A 17,395-nucleotide genomic window follows, 5' to 3' on the forward strand; every position below is an offset into this window, starting at 1 on the left:
GTGTGCAGGGTTCGGTTCGGTTTTTGGGTAAAATCAAAACCGTAACCGAAATTCGGTTTTTAAAAACCGTTCGGGTTCGGTGTTTTCGGTTTCGGTTATTACGGTTTTAACAACGTTTCCGTTCGGTTTTTCGGTTTATTAAACAAATTAAGTTAGATTCAAAAATTAAAAGTATAATTCAAAGTTTAAGAATGTTTCTTAAATGTTTACATTTAAGTTAATATATTTAGTCTCTTTTATTAATAGTGTTCATATAAACATAACCTTCTAATCCATTTTAATGTTTTGATTAAGACGTTTTCTTTTATAATACTTTGAAAATCATTTAATTTTTATGTTAAATTTAGTTATTTCTTGTAAACAATGGATAAATCATTTTAATGATACATAAACATGTTATGTTCTTATTATAAATATTTGACAATCAAGAATAAAATTAATAATAATTCTTAGTATCATGGATTAAACACTTAAACAACTTAAACATAAAAATATATGGATTTGACATACTATTATAGCATATCGGTTCGGTTCGATTATTTTCGGTTATTGAAAATGGTTATCCGAAAACCGAACCAAAATTTTTGGTTATTAAAAATCTAAAAACCGAACCGTCAAATCAGAAATAAGGAGATGTTGAGTGCATAATGAGAGAAGGGGTGGTCCTAGGAGGCAACAACAACCCTCAACCAGTTTTCTGGCAAGGCGGTGTTGGTGCTTAAGTGCTCTGATGATGAGGTTTTGAGATGGTGGGGGTTAGAAATAACTTTCAAGAATTTGGACGCAGTTGAGGGGGTTACATATACAGATACATATTATATATGTATGTAGGTAAAGCCTCATAAAAAGAGATTTATGTAAAGATTGTTGGAAGACTTGAGGATATGGTATACAACATTTATGAAATCAAATATTGAAGGAAAAGTTGAGTTTAAGATAGTGAGAAATAGAGGAAGGTTTTGGGAAGAGATAAATATAGTGGGTAACTAGGGATGTTTATACATATAGGTAAGCAACAACTCTTTTATCGAATAAAAAATTAACTTTGGTAAAACCTTTTGTTTATTACCATCATAACCATCGTCAAAAACATCACCAACCACTATAAAGTAAATTACAATCTTATTTCACTTTTTACTCGATGTATAATAAATAGTAATTTAAAACATGTTAATCTATACTTAAAAGAAGATAGATTAATCCCAAACTTTTTTTATTATTATATATGCTTAGAGGTACTATTTTAAGAAAAAAAGAAATACGTAGACATGAAAGGAACACATATCACAACAAAGGCGAAGTTGGTATTCCTAGTATACATTACACCTAAATTTGTAAGCCCTAACCGCAACGCAGCAGGGCTTACATCTAGTTTGATATAAATATATTCTTACACCAAATGTGTATATGCGATTAAGTTCTTTTGAAGGAAAAAAAGGATGTATGTAACTTAATTTTGAGTGTATTTTGACACCAACAACACGGGAGCTTGTTTATGAGCAAGTGGATATTGGATTTTATTACATTTGAATAAGGGGACTGTTCACTAGTGATAGAATTTCATCACTCACAAACATCCAATCAAGTTCCGGCATGTCATCAACCACTATTCTATCACTCACAAGCCTTTTTTAGTGACGGTGGTCATCACTAGTAATGAAATTCCATCACTCACAACTTTTTTTTTATTTTTTAAATTAGAAATTAACATTAAAACACTAAATTATAAATTTCATTAAAATTAAAAAATAAATTACATAGCAAAATAAAAAAAAAACAACTAAACATTGGAAAAAAACTTAAATTAAACGGGTGGCATCTCCCAACTCCACCTTTCACAAATCTCACGCTTTTGTTGAATTACAACCGACTTAAATGGTTCGTCGAGATGGGTAATTAAAATTTATATAAAGATGAGGGACCTGAATTGCAATTAAAGGAAAGCTATTTAAAAATATCTAACAAAAGTTGAGGGACTAATTTGCACTTTTCATCAAAGTTGCTATTAATTCAATTTCATAAAACGACAAAACAATCTAAAAGTGAATTGTTTTCAACGCGTGATAATTTTAACGCGTTGAATAATTCACGTGTTATATTTGTGGCGGCGGCGGTGTGCTATTTGGTTCCACGAGTGATGGGGTGGCCATCACGGACCACCCCCACTCCCCTAATAAAGTAAAATTGTAAATTACGAGTGACTAAGAGATTGTGACACCCGATATTGAGATTTTGAAAATGAGAAATATATATTAGAGTTCATGTATGTTTTTGAGTTCATTTGCATGTTTGACACTCAAATGGCAAATGTGACCCATATTTGAAAATTTAAAGTTGTGTAGTGTCAAGAACTTGCTTCCTAGCATGGAGAGATTACTAGACTTATTATCTAGCATAAAAGGGAATGAGTGTTGTGTTATATATCAATTGTATGCGCAGTTTGTGTTATATTTAAAAGGGGATGGCGGCGCAGTTTGTTGCCCGTCTACCTGTTATCCTTATGTAAATTTGACTTGGTGATTGGAATGAAAATTTAAAACCTTTTATCTAAAAAAAAAAAAAAATTGTATGCATAAATATGTGGAACAAGCTAGTGACAGAACTTTAAATTTTTATTGATGATGATAGCTACAATAAATATGAAAAAATAATCAACTTTAAACCTTAAGGGAAACTAGATACATAGAAGAATATATTTGGGCCCAAACACTCGAATGGACTACTTTTTATGCCATTTGACACTCAGGAGGAAAACCTTGTGGAAACCTCTTAGAATCTGAGCAGTAGTTGTAGATCATATAATTCTTTTGCACCCATCTTAGCCTCTCTTGCTTTGTAATATCCAACTCCTCCGACAACCACGCCTGATTGCCGCTGGAAGACGTGGCAGAGCCACTGCAAGACGACTTCCCAGAAGCCACAACACAAGCATCTGCCTTGAAGTTTCTGTAGGAAGCAGTGAAAGGAGCTTGGCTCCAGTCAGTCTTCACAAGCCCACCCCTGGTGGCCCAATCATCAGCATTCCATAAGCTAGAGTGTATCCTCATCGGCTGGGCTTTTGGAAATGGCACCCCGATTGATTCGGCATTCTTGAACTCTCTAATGGGTGTTCCATCAACCGAGAATCTGAAACAAATACACGATAATCAGGAAAAAATGATAAACAAAGCAACCAAAAGATCGTTTGAGCATATATGGAAAGTTGTTTACATGATGTGCTTGGGATTCCAAAGGATGGAATAAGTGTGAAAATCGGCAGTCGGGTCGAACCACAGATAGAACTGCTGCTCTCTGTTGCCTTTACCTTGGCTAAACACATTTGTATGTAGAATGTAGGGATCACCACTTAAGTTACCCAAGAACTCGAAGTCGATCTCATCCCAGTTTGATCCTTTTGAAGACAACTGCAATACATTCATAGATGTGTACATAAGGTGAAGCTCAATTACTAGACACTAAATTATTTCTAGAAAAAAAATCCGGATCGTTTAATTTTTAAATCAATGTGTAAGTTCTTAACATATATTATTACTTTTTATAATTTAAAAAGGGACAAATAAAGTTCTTAACATATAATATAAGTTCTTAACATATATTATTATTACCCTTTTTATAATTAAAAAAAAAAATGTTACACTCAGCTCTTTCTTATATTTTATTTTTTCTATAAGTATACAAAGACGAATAAATATTGTATTCTAACTGTTTTCTTATATTTTAATTTCCTTTATAATTTAAATAGAAATGAATAAATATTGAATTTTAATTTTGAATATTACGTCTCGCTTGTGGTGTGTGCATCTAATGTATATATGTGTGGGCCCTTTGGTGACAAAAGTGAAATTGCACTAATTTTAACATATTTTTACTAATTTTGTGAAAATAATGGTAAAAGCGGCAGACGGTTAATCATGCATCATGTGGTGCCGTTGATAGCCGAAAGACAACAAGGGTACACACTAATCGGCCTTTGTACCGATTGCTGAGTGTTATGTGCCTTATGTCGAAGACTTGATGCAAAACTACTATCGACGGGTAGAGGTAAGTCTGTTTACATCTTACCTTTTTGAGATCCTATCTTAGTTTTTCTTTGATGAATTTTAATATTATAAGATTAAATACCATAATACTTACGTAGTAGGCAGTAACAGTGCCAGCAGAGTTGCCAGGAACAAGCTTAAGCTGCATATCAATTTTCCCAAACAAGTACTCGTTTCTTGACTCGAAGCCGGAACCGGATGATTTGTCGAGTGAGAGCGTTAAGAGGTCGGGGTTAAGCACTTTACCGCGACCATCGCCCCAAGTGATATCAAACTCGTCATAGAAGTTGGCCGAGACAAGTGAAGAAGAAGCTGATAGAGATAGGAAGAGTAGAAAGAAAACTCTAGAAGAGATGAAAGCCATTGGATTATGTCGAAGTGAAGATGGAAGTGGTGGAGGGTTTGATATTTATAGGGTGCTTCATAAGCGGGGGGAAGTCAGTAGGAAGGTGATACTAGATGATAATGTTTTATTGTTGAGTTGGTGAACGAAGTGAGGATTAAAGATATTGGTTGTCTACAGCTGGAAAGTGCAATTATTTTTGTAAGTGAAAGTGTTACTATTAGTTTAATAAATGTTTATTTATTTATTCTTTCCACTTTGGTTTACTTATTTTATCAGATATTTTTTAACAGTTAGATCTTACTCATAGTTTTACACCACCATTTTTCTTTACAAGAGTTGAAAACCTTCGACTGACTTTATAGGGAAGGGTACCATCATACATACCTTGATACATTAGATTAATTGGGTGGCATTTGATTTCTAATTAACTGTATATTGCTTTCTTCATTTTGGCTTGATGCTAGCTCCTAGCTAGATCCAAGCTTCTTTACATGTATCTTTTGCCCTTTTTTAATACAAAGATGCCTTTCAAAAACATAAAAATGGGTTTGATATAATATATAATATATATTATATGATACTGAATGTATATGAAGTTCTATGTCTTAACTCATCAATTAAGCTGAAGAGTCGTTGAAGCTTCCACTGAGCTTTAACTCATCAGTCACTACCCGTGACTTGTTCTCTGTCTCTTCCTGCTCCCACTTAAATGAACTGCCGGACCCTGAGAACTAGGGATGAGCATTTGGTACCGGGTACCGGTATCGAACCGGTACCGTACTGGTACCAAACCGTATCGGGTATATTCGGTACCGGTACCCACGTTTCCCGTTTTTCGGTACCGGTACCGGTAGGTTCGGTACCGGCACCCACTTTCACGTTTTTCGGTACCGGTACTTTCGGTACCGAACGGGTACCGTGCTCATCCCTACTGAGAACTAACACTCTCCATCATAAGCATGTAATTCACTGGAGAGACTTTAACCACCGGAATACGAGTTCTCTTAACCCACTGTCATTTGGGAGTTCTGACTGAAGCACAACCCGTACTCCCACTGCCTTGAAAACCACTGACTGGTTTCTTTGAACCTTTCCTTGTACGTTCAACCTGAATCTGGCCTATAGATCTTGGTTTATCTTCTGCAAAACAAACCTCTTCTATCCACTAGATTTTATGAACCGGATTTTGGTCTTCTTCTAAACTGGGATGACCTCTCCCTTAGGCGGTACACTGACGATGTACAATGAGCCCCTCTTCTTGCCACGTGTAACCACTAGATTTCCTTTAATTACCTTCCACTGTCCACTACCGAACTTAACATCGTGACCTTGATCATCCATCTGCCCAACTGAGGTAAGAATTTTCTCAAGCCTGGAATAACCCTCACATATCTCAAAGTCCAAGTATATCCAACTGACGTGCAGTGGCGGTACACGCAAATTTAATCCAAATTACAACTAGTAGATAGTGGTAAATGGGTATCGAACTCAGGGAGTATGTGGAAAATGTGTTTATGTTATAGCTTTGTGATTTAACTACAATTACCCCAAAATGCAGAAATTAAAATTCAAGAGTTGATTGTTTTGGTTTAGAAAACTAAATTATCAATTAATTACTAATCAAGATTGGATGTCTAATTCAGATTATGAGAACAATGACCATCTTAGGATTCAGGTTCTTTAAACGCTTGTGCAAAATTCCAACTAGAAAGAGTTACATAGACATAACTCGTGTATAAACAATTGTTGTGATAAAAGGGAACAAAGTACTCGGATTATATGAATGCGAGGTTGTTTCCCGATGATCAATCAATCAATATCCAACCCTAACCCTTCCCGTGATATCTTGATTGCCAACGGCACCAAGAACGTACGAATTAGACTAGAATTGCAATACCAATTAACAAACTACAATCAATTACTCATACACCATGATAATCAAAGCAACACAATATTATCATTCTAGAAATAAAGAAACAAACACACAAGAGTTTTAGAAAAACCTTCACCTAAGATGATCACCACAAGTTTAGCCAGACATGGTTCGGTTGATCATCATAACATCAAAGTTCAAGTTCATAGGAATCAAAAACACAAACTCAATGTCTTGAAATGTTTAGAACCAACAATAATCAGCCAAAATCGCCCCCAATGTCCAGAGAAAACGTCCAATCATCAGATATGTGAAAAGACACTCCAAAAACGGTTTTAGTGAAGCAGTTACGAAATTGTCCGTCACCTCCACCGTAATTTACGGTCTCCACCGTAAATTACGGTGGACATCAAGTTGAAGGTAGTTTGCTATTGTATTACGGTGGAAGAATACAGGTTTCAGGGCCACCGTAAATTACGGTGGCCACCGTAATTTACGGTGAGGCCCTGATTTTTGGGTTTTGTTTCTTCTTTCATTCCATGCATAACTCATTCATCTCCAAACCGTCCAAAGCAGCGTTTTATCCGTTTTAAGCTCCCGAACTGCACCTGAAACATAAGTAACCGTAGTTATCTAATTCAAGATAATTTCGCGATTAAATGAGGGGTAAAATAGTCTTTTAACATCATGAAGGGTTGTCCTATGGACCACCCGTCACATCCCCACACTTAACCGTTGCTTGTCCCAAGCAACTCATCAAACCATTTTCAAAACAAGCGATCAGTATAAATCAAGCGCAAACATGCAATCCTTTTACTACCCCTTTTCTTAACACCCAAAATAACGCACCCCTCGCTATGTCTCTCATCTCGGCAACAAGTAAACACTAGCAACTATAAGCTAGACATACAAAAGGCCAACGGGTGGGTCACAACTATAAGCTTGTACCTAAATCGGTCATCCTCCTAAAAGTGCCAAATATGAATGCAAATTAAAGGGGCTTAAAGGTTGTAACGAGGCTAGGCGAATGGGTAGGAAATGGAATATATATGAAGTAGCGAAAACTTTACCCGGTCTTTTATTACACAACTGAAACAAACTAACAAATACCAAAGTTAAACGACTATGTACAAGACACTGAACATCATCTCTCTTTTTTTTCATTGCTTTTTCCATTTTTTTTCTTGTATCATTTTTTCTCTCTTTTTTTTTCAATTTTTTTTTCTCAAAGCAAACATCATAACATCAAATATATCTACCAACTACTACAACTACTACTACTAACACTATAAGATCGGGTTAAGTTGAGTAACTTTTAGGAACTAGCTAAGGGGCAACAAACGACAGGCTTTAAGGCACAAAATGGGCAACTAAATGTCCAAAGCCCCGCCCCTCTCACTACCAAGCTCATATATATAATTTATGAGGTCCAACCCCCCAAATCCCACACTCGCACACACCAACGACAAGGCTACCTAAATGCCCTTATCCTTTTCACATTCAATCCAACTAAGGACTCAAACCGTATCAAAGCACAAGTTCTAATGCACCCCAACCCGTTGCCACTCTCATCAAAGATAAGTATTTATTTATTTACATGTGTGGCTTCAACTCTCACCAAGAATAAAAGGGTATTAAGGGTTGCCAGTGCATCATTTGGGGTTAATCCAAGTTATTTCAAATTTTCACATTATTTCGCTTGATTTAAAATTTTTCAAAAATCTCAAAAATTCCCCTCATCCCCACACTTGGGATACATTGACCCCAATGTATGGTTTTGAGAGGCTTTGATCGATTAAACTCTTCAACACCAACCAAAAATTCAACTCTCAAACCACAAATTTCTTTTTGGTAACTTTCATTTTATATTTTTTTTATGTTTTTCTTCTTTTAAAGACATAACACCACCAACTAGCACCAACCCGATACAAAACCAAACAACTAACAAACTAACACCACCCAACCACCCGACCATAAACATAATAAACCAAACAAATATTCACAAAATATACAAGAAAGAGCACGACCTGACTAATAGTAGCGCGGTTGAGGTGGTCCGAAAATGGAAGACATCATCTCATTCCATTCTCCAAAAGCGAATGCACCGCTACCACTTCCATTTTAATGCTTCTTGTTGTTGACGCGGGTCAAGCCATTGTGAATGATGGAGCGGCGGGGTTGGATATGATACACTACCATCGTAGGGTGGTAAAGACGCATAATCCACCGAAGGTGGATCAACAACCATGGGCCGCCCGGCATGCCAATCCGCATGCAACCTTCTTGCTTGGTCATCTTCATACCGGTTGTTCATCTCGAGCTCATGGGAGTAAGCGTGTGCACGATTCCATGCTTCTTGGCGATCGAAGTTATGCTTCAAAGACCGCTCCATACTAGCACTCATCATCATTTGTTGATCAAATAACGTGCGCTCCGCACCCGACCATGACTCAAAAATAGGTGTCGGAGGACGTTGGTTCTCGATAACTTCTTGCATCGTGCCGTCATAAGCCCAATTCGGCTCATAGGAACGCTCCGTGTAATCATAAAAAGCACCACCATATCCTCCACCTAGGCCCCCTTGGCCCACATTCACATTCTCACCACCATGAGGTTCATCCACATAATCCTCATCCCCACTCGGGGCTTCCGCATCACTTTCCGGTTCTTCCTCTTCACCCGGTAGAAGATCTCTCGCACCAACTTTCAATGCTCGCCATCGCTGACCCTCCGACTTGAGTTTATGATACCTTTCCGATTGGGTATAGGTCCACCCGATACCCATATTTTGTAAAGTAAAAGCCTGATGCCTTTTCGGCTGTCCTCTATCTTCCGACGTGATTGCCTTAAATTGTTTCATCAATCCCGTGATAATCCGGCAATATGGGACAATATCTCTCCCCAACTTGTTTCGACAAATCCAGATATGGTTCATAATCAAATATCGGATTGGAAAACGCGGAGACCCATTGAGTAGCGAATAGATGACGGGTACTTCCGGGTACCTCACTTGCTCCTTATCTCCTCTTCGCGGAATGACATTTAGAAGGCAAATCGCTAACAACAACATTGCTTCAATTTTCAAGTTCTTCTGGTACAAGACTCCACTATAAGTACCGGGCAAGAACAACGCCGCTAACATATCATTCCAACGAGGATGTTTCTCCGGTTTTATCAAAAGGTCATCAAGGGTAGGAATCATGTAGTCACGAGTCGGTAGACTGTCGTACTTTGCCAACTTTCGGAGTGTATTAAAAGACATCTCTACCTTAATCCCATTCACCTCACCCGTTAACTTCATTTGTGACGGCCTATCGTATGTGTTGCACTTGAGGGTTGCCATCCATTCTTGAATTTCATCAATGAATAAATTCTTGCTATCCTTATCATAACAATTGAGAGCCGCCTCCCATCCTAGGGCGCGGAATTGGGCAAACACGTTGAACGGCCCAAATTCAACCTCTCTCACCTCCCTTTCACAGATGAATGCTGCCGCCTTATTTTTCAATCGGTTCATACTATCATGGAATAACGTTGGCTGCCATTCATCCGATTGTTCATCCAACGGACCCGACTCCCATTTTGGCTTGTTAGCCGGATCCAACTCTACCATCTCTTCATCCTCGCTTTCACTCTCACTAACTCTACCCAAGTACTGCCTCTTCTTTGGTTGTACCTCCGGCTGTTTGCCCTTGCCTTTCGACGAAGAAGATGAACTAGCTCCCGCTCTTTCCTTCGTTCATACCATTTTCCTACACACATTAAAGCAAACAACACAACCAAACATAAAAAGTTAGACCCTTTTCTCCAAACATCCCCACACTTGCTTGTTACTATGGTTGTAGATGTTAGTGAACCAAAAATTTTATAATTATTTTCTCAAAAATTGGGCATGGTGTCTCTACAATGTAGAGATTCCAAAAAGTTCACTACTTTAATCATCAAACCTACATCTACAAACCATAACAATGTTCAAGTAATCATTCTCATGAGAAAATCTAAGAACAAGCAAGTGGGTATAAACAAGTAACAACAATAACCTTCCTTCTCACAATGCATCAACAAAACATAGCAAATAAACTTCATACCTTGTTTGAAGATGCTAGAAACACAAGTGAAACATGAACTTCAAAAACCCCCAAAATTTTCGGACCTAGGGTTTGTGTTTCGGACAAGAAAACTTTGTCTTCTCGCAAATCTCTTGGCAAAATCAGCAAGTACGTGAAAAATTAGTCAAGATAGACCTAGATTTCACTTGATTTGGTTAAGAATTGAGAGAGATATGGAGGATTGAAGCTTGAAGAAGGTTATGGGGTTTCTTAGATTTGGTGGGTCTTGTGAAAGAGATAGGTAGAATGTTTGTGGTTAGGGAAAGAAGAAGAAAGGAGTTGTCAGGGAATAATAAGTCACGTGATTTATTATCTTTTTTTTATGTAACTGTAGCACCCGAACAGACCCCTCAACTCGCCAGGTCCACCATAAATTACGGTGGACACCGTAAATTATGGTGGATGCTGGCATAAAAATCCCACCGTAACTCAGTAGCATTTCACCGTAAAGCCCCAAGTTACGGTGGCCTATGGGCCTTTTTGCTTCGCCAAAAACTCCAATATTCAATGTCTTTTTACAGTTTTTTTTTCAATTTTTTTGTGTTTTTAAAATTTTTCAAAAACATGTAAAAATTACCCTACCCCCTCGAAAGTCCCGTGTTGTCCTCAACACAATGTTAGAGCAATTCGTGACCAGAATGTCCCCACACTTGTTTCAAATACGGACTTCAAGCAAATACGGAAATTGTGCAAACTATACAAAACGAACAAAATGAAATACTAACTATTTACACTATCAAACCTGGGCCTTTTATGTTTGTTCTTCATCGACCGGGTGTAGAATGTAGCCCACTTTGTCAAGTTCCAAATTGTTTATGTCGTTCCCCTCCAAGTATGGCTTCAAGCGATGTCCATTCACCGTTTGTTGTTTGTTCGTTTGCTCATCTTGGATATCGACATCTCTAAACCTCCCAACTCGCCGAACGACATACGGGCCCATCCATTTGCTTTTAAGCTTGCCCGTAAACATCTTGAGTCTTGAGTTGTACAACCAAACCTTTTGACCCACTTTAAAGGTTTTCTTCCTCAATTTTGCATCATGTACTTTCTTGAGCTTGTCTTTGTAAGCCGGTGCACACTCATATGACTCATCTCTAAGTTCTTCAATTTCAGTCAATTGCAACTTTCTTATCTTTCCCGCTTCATTATAATCTGCATTTACCGTCTTGATTGCCCAATATGTCCGATGCGCTAACTCCATCGGTAAGTGACAACCCTTGCCATACACCATCCGATAAGGTGTTGTGCCGATTGGAGTTTTGTAGGCCGTTCGGTATGCCCACAATGCATCGTCTAACTTACTCGACTAATCCTTCCTATCCGTTCTTACCGTCTTCATGAGAATTTATTTTATTTGACGGTTGGACACTTCAACTTGTCCACTCGTTTGCGGATGGTAAGGTGTGGCAATCCGGTGATTCACACTATAGCGCTTCAACAATTTTCCGAAGTTAAAGTTCTTGAAATGTGATCCTCCGTCACTGATAATGACCCTCGGAATACCAAAGAGGGAGAAAATGTTGGATTGAACGAATTTACAACAACCGAGTGGTCATTTGTTCTTGTTGCAATAGCCTCAATCCAATTAGATACGTAATCCACTGCCACCAAAATGTATAAAAACCCGTTGGAATTTGGAAAGGGACCCATGAAGTCAATGCCCCATACATCAAACACTTCTCCAACCAAAATCGGTTGCAATGGCATCTCATCCCTCTTGGAAATGCTTCCCATCCTTTGGCAATTTACACAGTTTCTTGCGAACTCACACGCACCCTTGAAAATAGTGGGCCAATAAAACCCGCATTAGAGAACCCGATAACCCGTTTTATGCCCGCCAAAGTGACCTCCACATGTGGATGAGTGAGCATGAGTCAAAATTTCCAACACTTCTGTTTCGGGCACACACCTCCGAATAACTTGATCCGGCCCGATCTTGAAAAGATCCGGTTCATCCCAAATGTATTGCTTCACTTGGACCATAAATTGTTGTCTTTGCTTTTTGGTCCAATGATTTGGGATGGCACCCGTGGCTAGATAGTTTACATAATGAGCATACCACGGTGCAACAAAAGTGGAAACGACTAAGAGTTGCTCGTCGGGAAACTTTCGTTTATTTCACTCACATCATCAATTCCTTCCACCGGGATCCGAGACAAGTGATCCACCACTACGTTCTCACTCCCCTTTTTGTCTCGGATCTCTAAATCAAACTCTTGTAACAACAATACCCACCGAATTAAATGAGGCTTGGCATCTTTTTTCTCCATTAAATACCGGACGACACTATGATCCGAATATACCACCACTTTGCTCCCCCAAATATACGAGCGAAACTTATCCAAAGCATACACCACCGCTAATAATTCCTTCTCGGTTGTGGTGTAATTCAGTTGCGCTTCAGATAAAGTCTTGCTTGCATAATAAATTACCACCGGCTTCCTATCAACTCGTTGACCCAAAACTGCACCAATTGTAGTGTCGCTTGCGTCACACATGATCTCGAATGGCTTTGACCAATCCGGCGGTTGCAAGATGGGAGCTTTGACCAAATGTTCCTTCAAAACAGTAAATGCTTGCAAACATTCGTCAGTAAAGTCAAATGGAACATCTTTGAATAACAAATTACATAAAGGCTTTGTGATAACACTAAAACCTTTGATGAAACGTCTATAAAAACCCGCGTGTCCCAAGAATGACCTTACACCCTTAACATTTTTAGGTGGTGGCAAAGATGATATTACCCTTATTTTTGCCTTATCCACCTCCATACCCCTCTCCGAAATCACATGACCTAGCACAATTCCCTCTTGCACCAGAAAATGATTCAAAACTAGTGCCAAAGATTGAAAAGTCATCCATGAACACTTCAAGCGACTCTCCAACCATGTCCGAGAAAATACTCATCATACATCGTTGGAAAGTTGCCGGTGCATTGCACAAGCCAAATGGTATTCGCCGAAAGGCAAAGGTACCATATGGACAAGTGAAGGTGGTCTTGTGTTGGTCATCCGGGTGTATTGCTATTTGATTGTAACCCGAGTACCCATCCAAAAAACAGTAGTATTTTTGACCCGATAATTTTTCAATAATTTGGTCAATGAAAGGTAGCGGGAAATGGTCCTTATAAGTGGCGACATTCAATTTACGGTAGTCAATACACACCCGCCACCCGGTAACCGGTCGGGTGGCAACTTGTTCACCATTTTCATCTTTGACTACTTGAATGCCGACCTTCTTAGGCACAACTTGGGTGGGACTCACCCAAGCACTATCCAAAATTGGATAGATAATTCCCGCATCCAACCATTTGATTACCTCTTTCTTTACTACCTCCCTTAGGTTCGGATTCAACCGCCTTTGAGCTTCTCGTGTCGGTTTTGCATCTTCGGTGGTAATTATCTTGTGCATGACGATTGATGGACTAATTCCTTTGAGATCGACAATCGTCCATCCAATAGCTCCTTTGTTTGCTTTCAAAACTTCCAACAATGCTTGCTCTTGCGCCATCTCTAAATTAGAGGCAATAATGACTGGTAAAGTGTCATTATCCCCTAAAAAGGCATACTTCAAATGGCTTGGCAAGTCTTTGAGCTCCAATTTTGGTGGTTCTTCTAGTGATGGTCTAGTACCCGAATTTATTTCCACTGGCAAGCCTTCGAATTGGTGAGTCCATGGCGGTCGACCTTCCTTCAAAGCCATAACATCCTGTTTTTCTTCTTCAACCCGTAATGCACAAGCATGTACCTGTTCAGAAAAATCACACAAACAAACATCTATGCCATCCTCCTCATACTCGTGTGGGTTGCATCCGTTGACTAAATCTGCCATGAAACACTCATCAACACCAACAACATTAGAATTGTTAGTAAAAACATTCAAACGTATTTTTCGGTTTCCAAAGGTCATATCGACTGTACCAAATCTACAATCGATCACAGCATGCACAGTGCTCAAAAATGGCCGACCCAAAATGACATTTTGTTGTTGTTTTGGGTCCGCAGATGAGTAGTCCAATACTAAAAAGTCAACCGGGTAATAAAACTCATCAATTTTCACAATCACATTTTGAAACATCCCACGGGGTAACTTATGAGACAAATCGGCCAAAACAACCGTTGTCTCTACTCTTGCTAACGGACCAAAGTCGTATTGGTCATATAAGCCCCCCGGTAAAATGTTAACCCCGGCTCCAAGATCTAGCAACGCCTTTGCCATTTTAAAATTACCAACTTGTATGTTAATTAATGGCGTGCCCAGATCTTGGAGCTTAGGAGGAAGCTCCCCATTCAAAACCGCACTCACTTGCCCGGTTAAATCCACCCGCTTAGGCATTTTCTTCTTTTGTTGCCTTTTTTGTGTACATAATTCCTTTAGAAATTTAGCATAAGCGGATACTTGTTTTATTGCATCAAGTAGTGGAAGATTGATTTTTACTTGTTTAAACATGTCCCACAATTCTTCTTTTTGGGGACCTCTTGATGCAATAAAATTTTTCCTACCGGGTCAAGTAAGGCCGATGGAAATGGGACTTGATTCGATTCTCCCTCAATTTTTTCACTTTCCTCATTTTTACCCAAACCCGGTTTTTTAGCATTTGATTCTTTCGGTGTAACCGATGAAACATCATCGTTACTTTCATTACCCGTGACATCCTCAACTTCCCCCTCGACCAAACCCGGTGACAAATTAGCCTTAAATTCTTTGACACTTCTCAAAACACTAACATGGCTAATATTAACATTGTTACCTCGCGACGAACCGTGTGAAGGATTTACCTTGGTGTTGCTCGGAAGTTGACCCTTGTTTTTCTTCAATTCCGCCACATCGGTTGCCAATTGACCCATTTGGGTTAGTGATTGGATGCTCTTGTCACGAACCTCATCCTTTTGCATCCGAACTTCATCAAGTTGATTTCGTTTTTGCATATCTTGTTGCATAGCCCGAAGCATATCCATAACTTCATTCCCGCTTGATGAACTTTGACCCGAACCACCTTGACCCGTTTGTTGAAATTGCCCTTGATAACCATAATTGCTTCCACCCCGATAATTGCCTTGATTGTATTGTTGACGAGGTGCAAAGTTACCTTGAGCTCCTTGAAAGTTTGGGTTAGCTTGGTTCGCCGCATTCCCATAACGGAAATTAGGATGATTTCGTAACCCGGGGTGGTATGTGTTGGAGTTCATGTTGAAATTTCGACCACCCCCTCCTTGAATTGCATTAACTTCCTCTACTTATTCATCAACCACCCCCACTACACAAACTTCCGCCGTGTGGCCTATTTCGTTGCAACTAGTGCACACGTTGTACACTTGATTCGTAGTTTGAACATTGCCACTCTCTACTCCATGTACTTGTGGCCTTTGTGTCACATGCCTTGCCCTTCATGAAGATTGAGCCTTCCTCTTCGAATTCACCGCCATTTGTTCTAAAAAAGCCCAATCAATATGTTCATAATTCGTACCGAACATACCATTAGTGATTGACATTAGATCCCGTGCATCCTCCGAACTCAACCCTTCATGAAACGCATTCAACAATTCCCAAAGTTGGATCCCGTGATGAGGGCAATTCCGTAACATCATATTAAACCTTTCGAAGGCTTCATAAAACATACCCCCCGATTGTTGTTGGAAACTTCTCAAACCTCTTCTAGCATCATTGGTCTTTTGAGAAGTGTAATATTCATCCAAAAATATTTGCTGCATGTCGGCCCATGTAAAAATGGACGCGGAGGGTAGAGTATGAAACCATATTTTTACTTTATCTTCTAGGGAAAATTGGAAAAGGACCAACTTGACATCATCCGAAGAAAACCCTTGACCTCCTATAGTGTTGCAAATGGAATCATATGTCTCCAAATGAAAGTAGGGTTCTTCCGTTGCTAACCCCTTGAACTTTGGTAAACTTTGGAGGGCGGTTGTTCTAACTTCAAAAGTTCTTCCACCGCACGATGAGGAATCACTACCGGCGAAGGATTGTTAGTGATAATGAGCTGGAAGTGAGCTTCAATTCCCCGTACTACTTCCCGTTGATGTCTTTGAGGGGCACCTAATGGTGCTCTTGGTTGACCCATTTGCCCTTGCATAGGCCCTTGAGGAGCAAACGGTGGTTGATATTGATGTTGATGCATTGGTTGTTGTTGAATCGGCCTTTGAAATTGAGGTTGCATGTTTTGAGGCCGCACTTGATGTAGCGGTGTAGGGCGTTGCAATTGTGGCCCTTGCGGTCTGATGTGTTGCACCCCAACCGGTAGTCTACCCATATTTTGAAATTGTTGAATTGGTTGACTTTGTTGACCCGCTTCCCCTTGTAGTCCCAAATATCCTACATCACCCCCATAGTAAAAAATTTCCTCTTCATACCCTCTAAAATCCTCTTCATACCCATCGTCGTATCTATCCCCTTGAATTCTCGAAGATTGCCCAAAGGGAAGAGTTGAATATTGAAAACCCGATTGGTTTTGTGGTCTAAAGGATGAAGTAGCATGCACAATAGTTGAATTTGGTGCGATTGTGAAGTTAGAGGATGATTGTCCCGTAGTTGGAGGAAAGAAGTGTGACAATGGTGGAATTGTAACGGAAGGGCTAAAGGTAAGATTGGGTTCAACTTGAGTAGTGATCGGTTGCGTGGTGTTGGTTGGTGTAACTTCAAATGTTGGAGTAGGTTCGATGGTGGTATTAGGTATAGTGGTGTTTGGTGATGGTTGTGTGGCAGTAGGTATGAAAGTTGAGGTCGTTTGACCCGTTGTGGGTGGTACTTGAGATTCTTGCATGATGTTTCTTGGTGTAATAGGTGAAGTAGGTGAACCAACAATTCTGTTTTCTCGTACTAAAACTCTGTTTTGCCTCAATGTTCTTTCAATTTCCAGATCAAACGATAGTGGTGACGACTTGTGAGAGCCTCTAGTATGCATACACTTGAAAGTACCTACACACTAAACACAACCAGTGTAAACCCGAAAATAACAAAAACAAAACTACTAAATTAACACACGTTGCGCACTACTCCCCGGCAACGGAGC

The 17,395-nt window shown here is 39.3% G+C and overlaps 1 protein-coding gene across 1 annotated transcript; it reads right to left on the reverse strand.

Annotated features, from left to right (window-relative positions):
- Window positions 1–2,594: 2,594 nt before the first annotated feature.
- Window positions 2,595–4,429, reverse strand: LOC110940221 (probable xyloglucan endotransglucosylase/hydrolase protein 23). Its single transcript, XM_022181777.2, has 3 exons — window positions 4,135–4,429; window positions 3,211–3,404; window positions 2,595–3,126 (listed from the first exon to the last, which is right to left on the reverse strand). The coding sequence occupies exons 1-3, from the start codon at window positions 4,402–4,404 to the stop codon at window positions 2,727–2,729; spliced, it is 864 nt and encodes a 287-aa protein (XP_022037469.1). The 5' UTR covers window positions 4,405–4,429; the 3' UTR covers window positions 2,595–2,726.
- Window positions 4,430–17,395: the final 12,966 nt, after the last annotated feature.

Source organism: Helianthus annuus, chromosome 5, assembly GCF_002127325.2.
Source record: "Helianthus annuus cultivar XRQ/B chromosome 5, HanXRQr2.0-SUNRISE, whole genome shotgun sequence".
NCBI lineage: Eukaryota > Viridiplantae > Streptophyta > Magnoliopsida > Asterales > Asteraceae > Helianthus > Helianthus annuus.

Excerpts from the sequence above, each read along its gene's own strand:
- LOC110940221 (XM_022181777.2), bottom strand. The coding sequence starts at position 4,404 with ATGGCTTTCATCTCTTCTAGAGTTTTCTTTCTACTCTTCCTATCTCTA. Across the intron at positions 3,405-4,134 it reads GCACTGTTACTGCCTACTAC|TTGTCTTCAAAAGGATCAAA; the intron begins GTAAGTATTATG and ends AATGTATTGCAG. Across the intron at positions 3,127-3,210 it reads TGGAATCCCAAGCACATCAT|ATTCTCGGTTGATGGAACAC; the intron begins GTAAACAACTTT and ends TATTTGTTTCAG.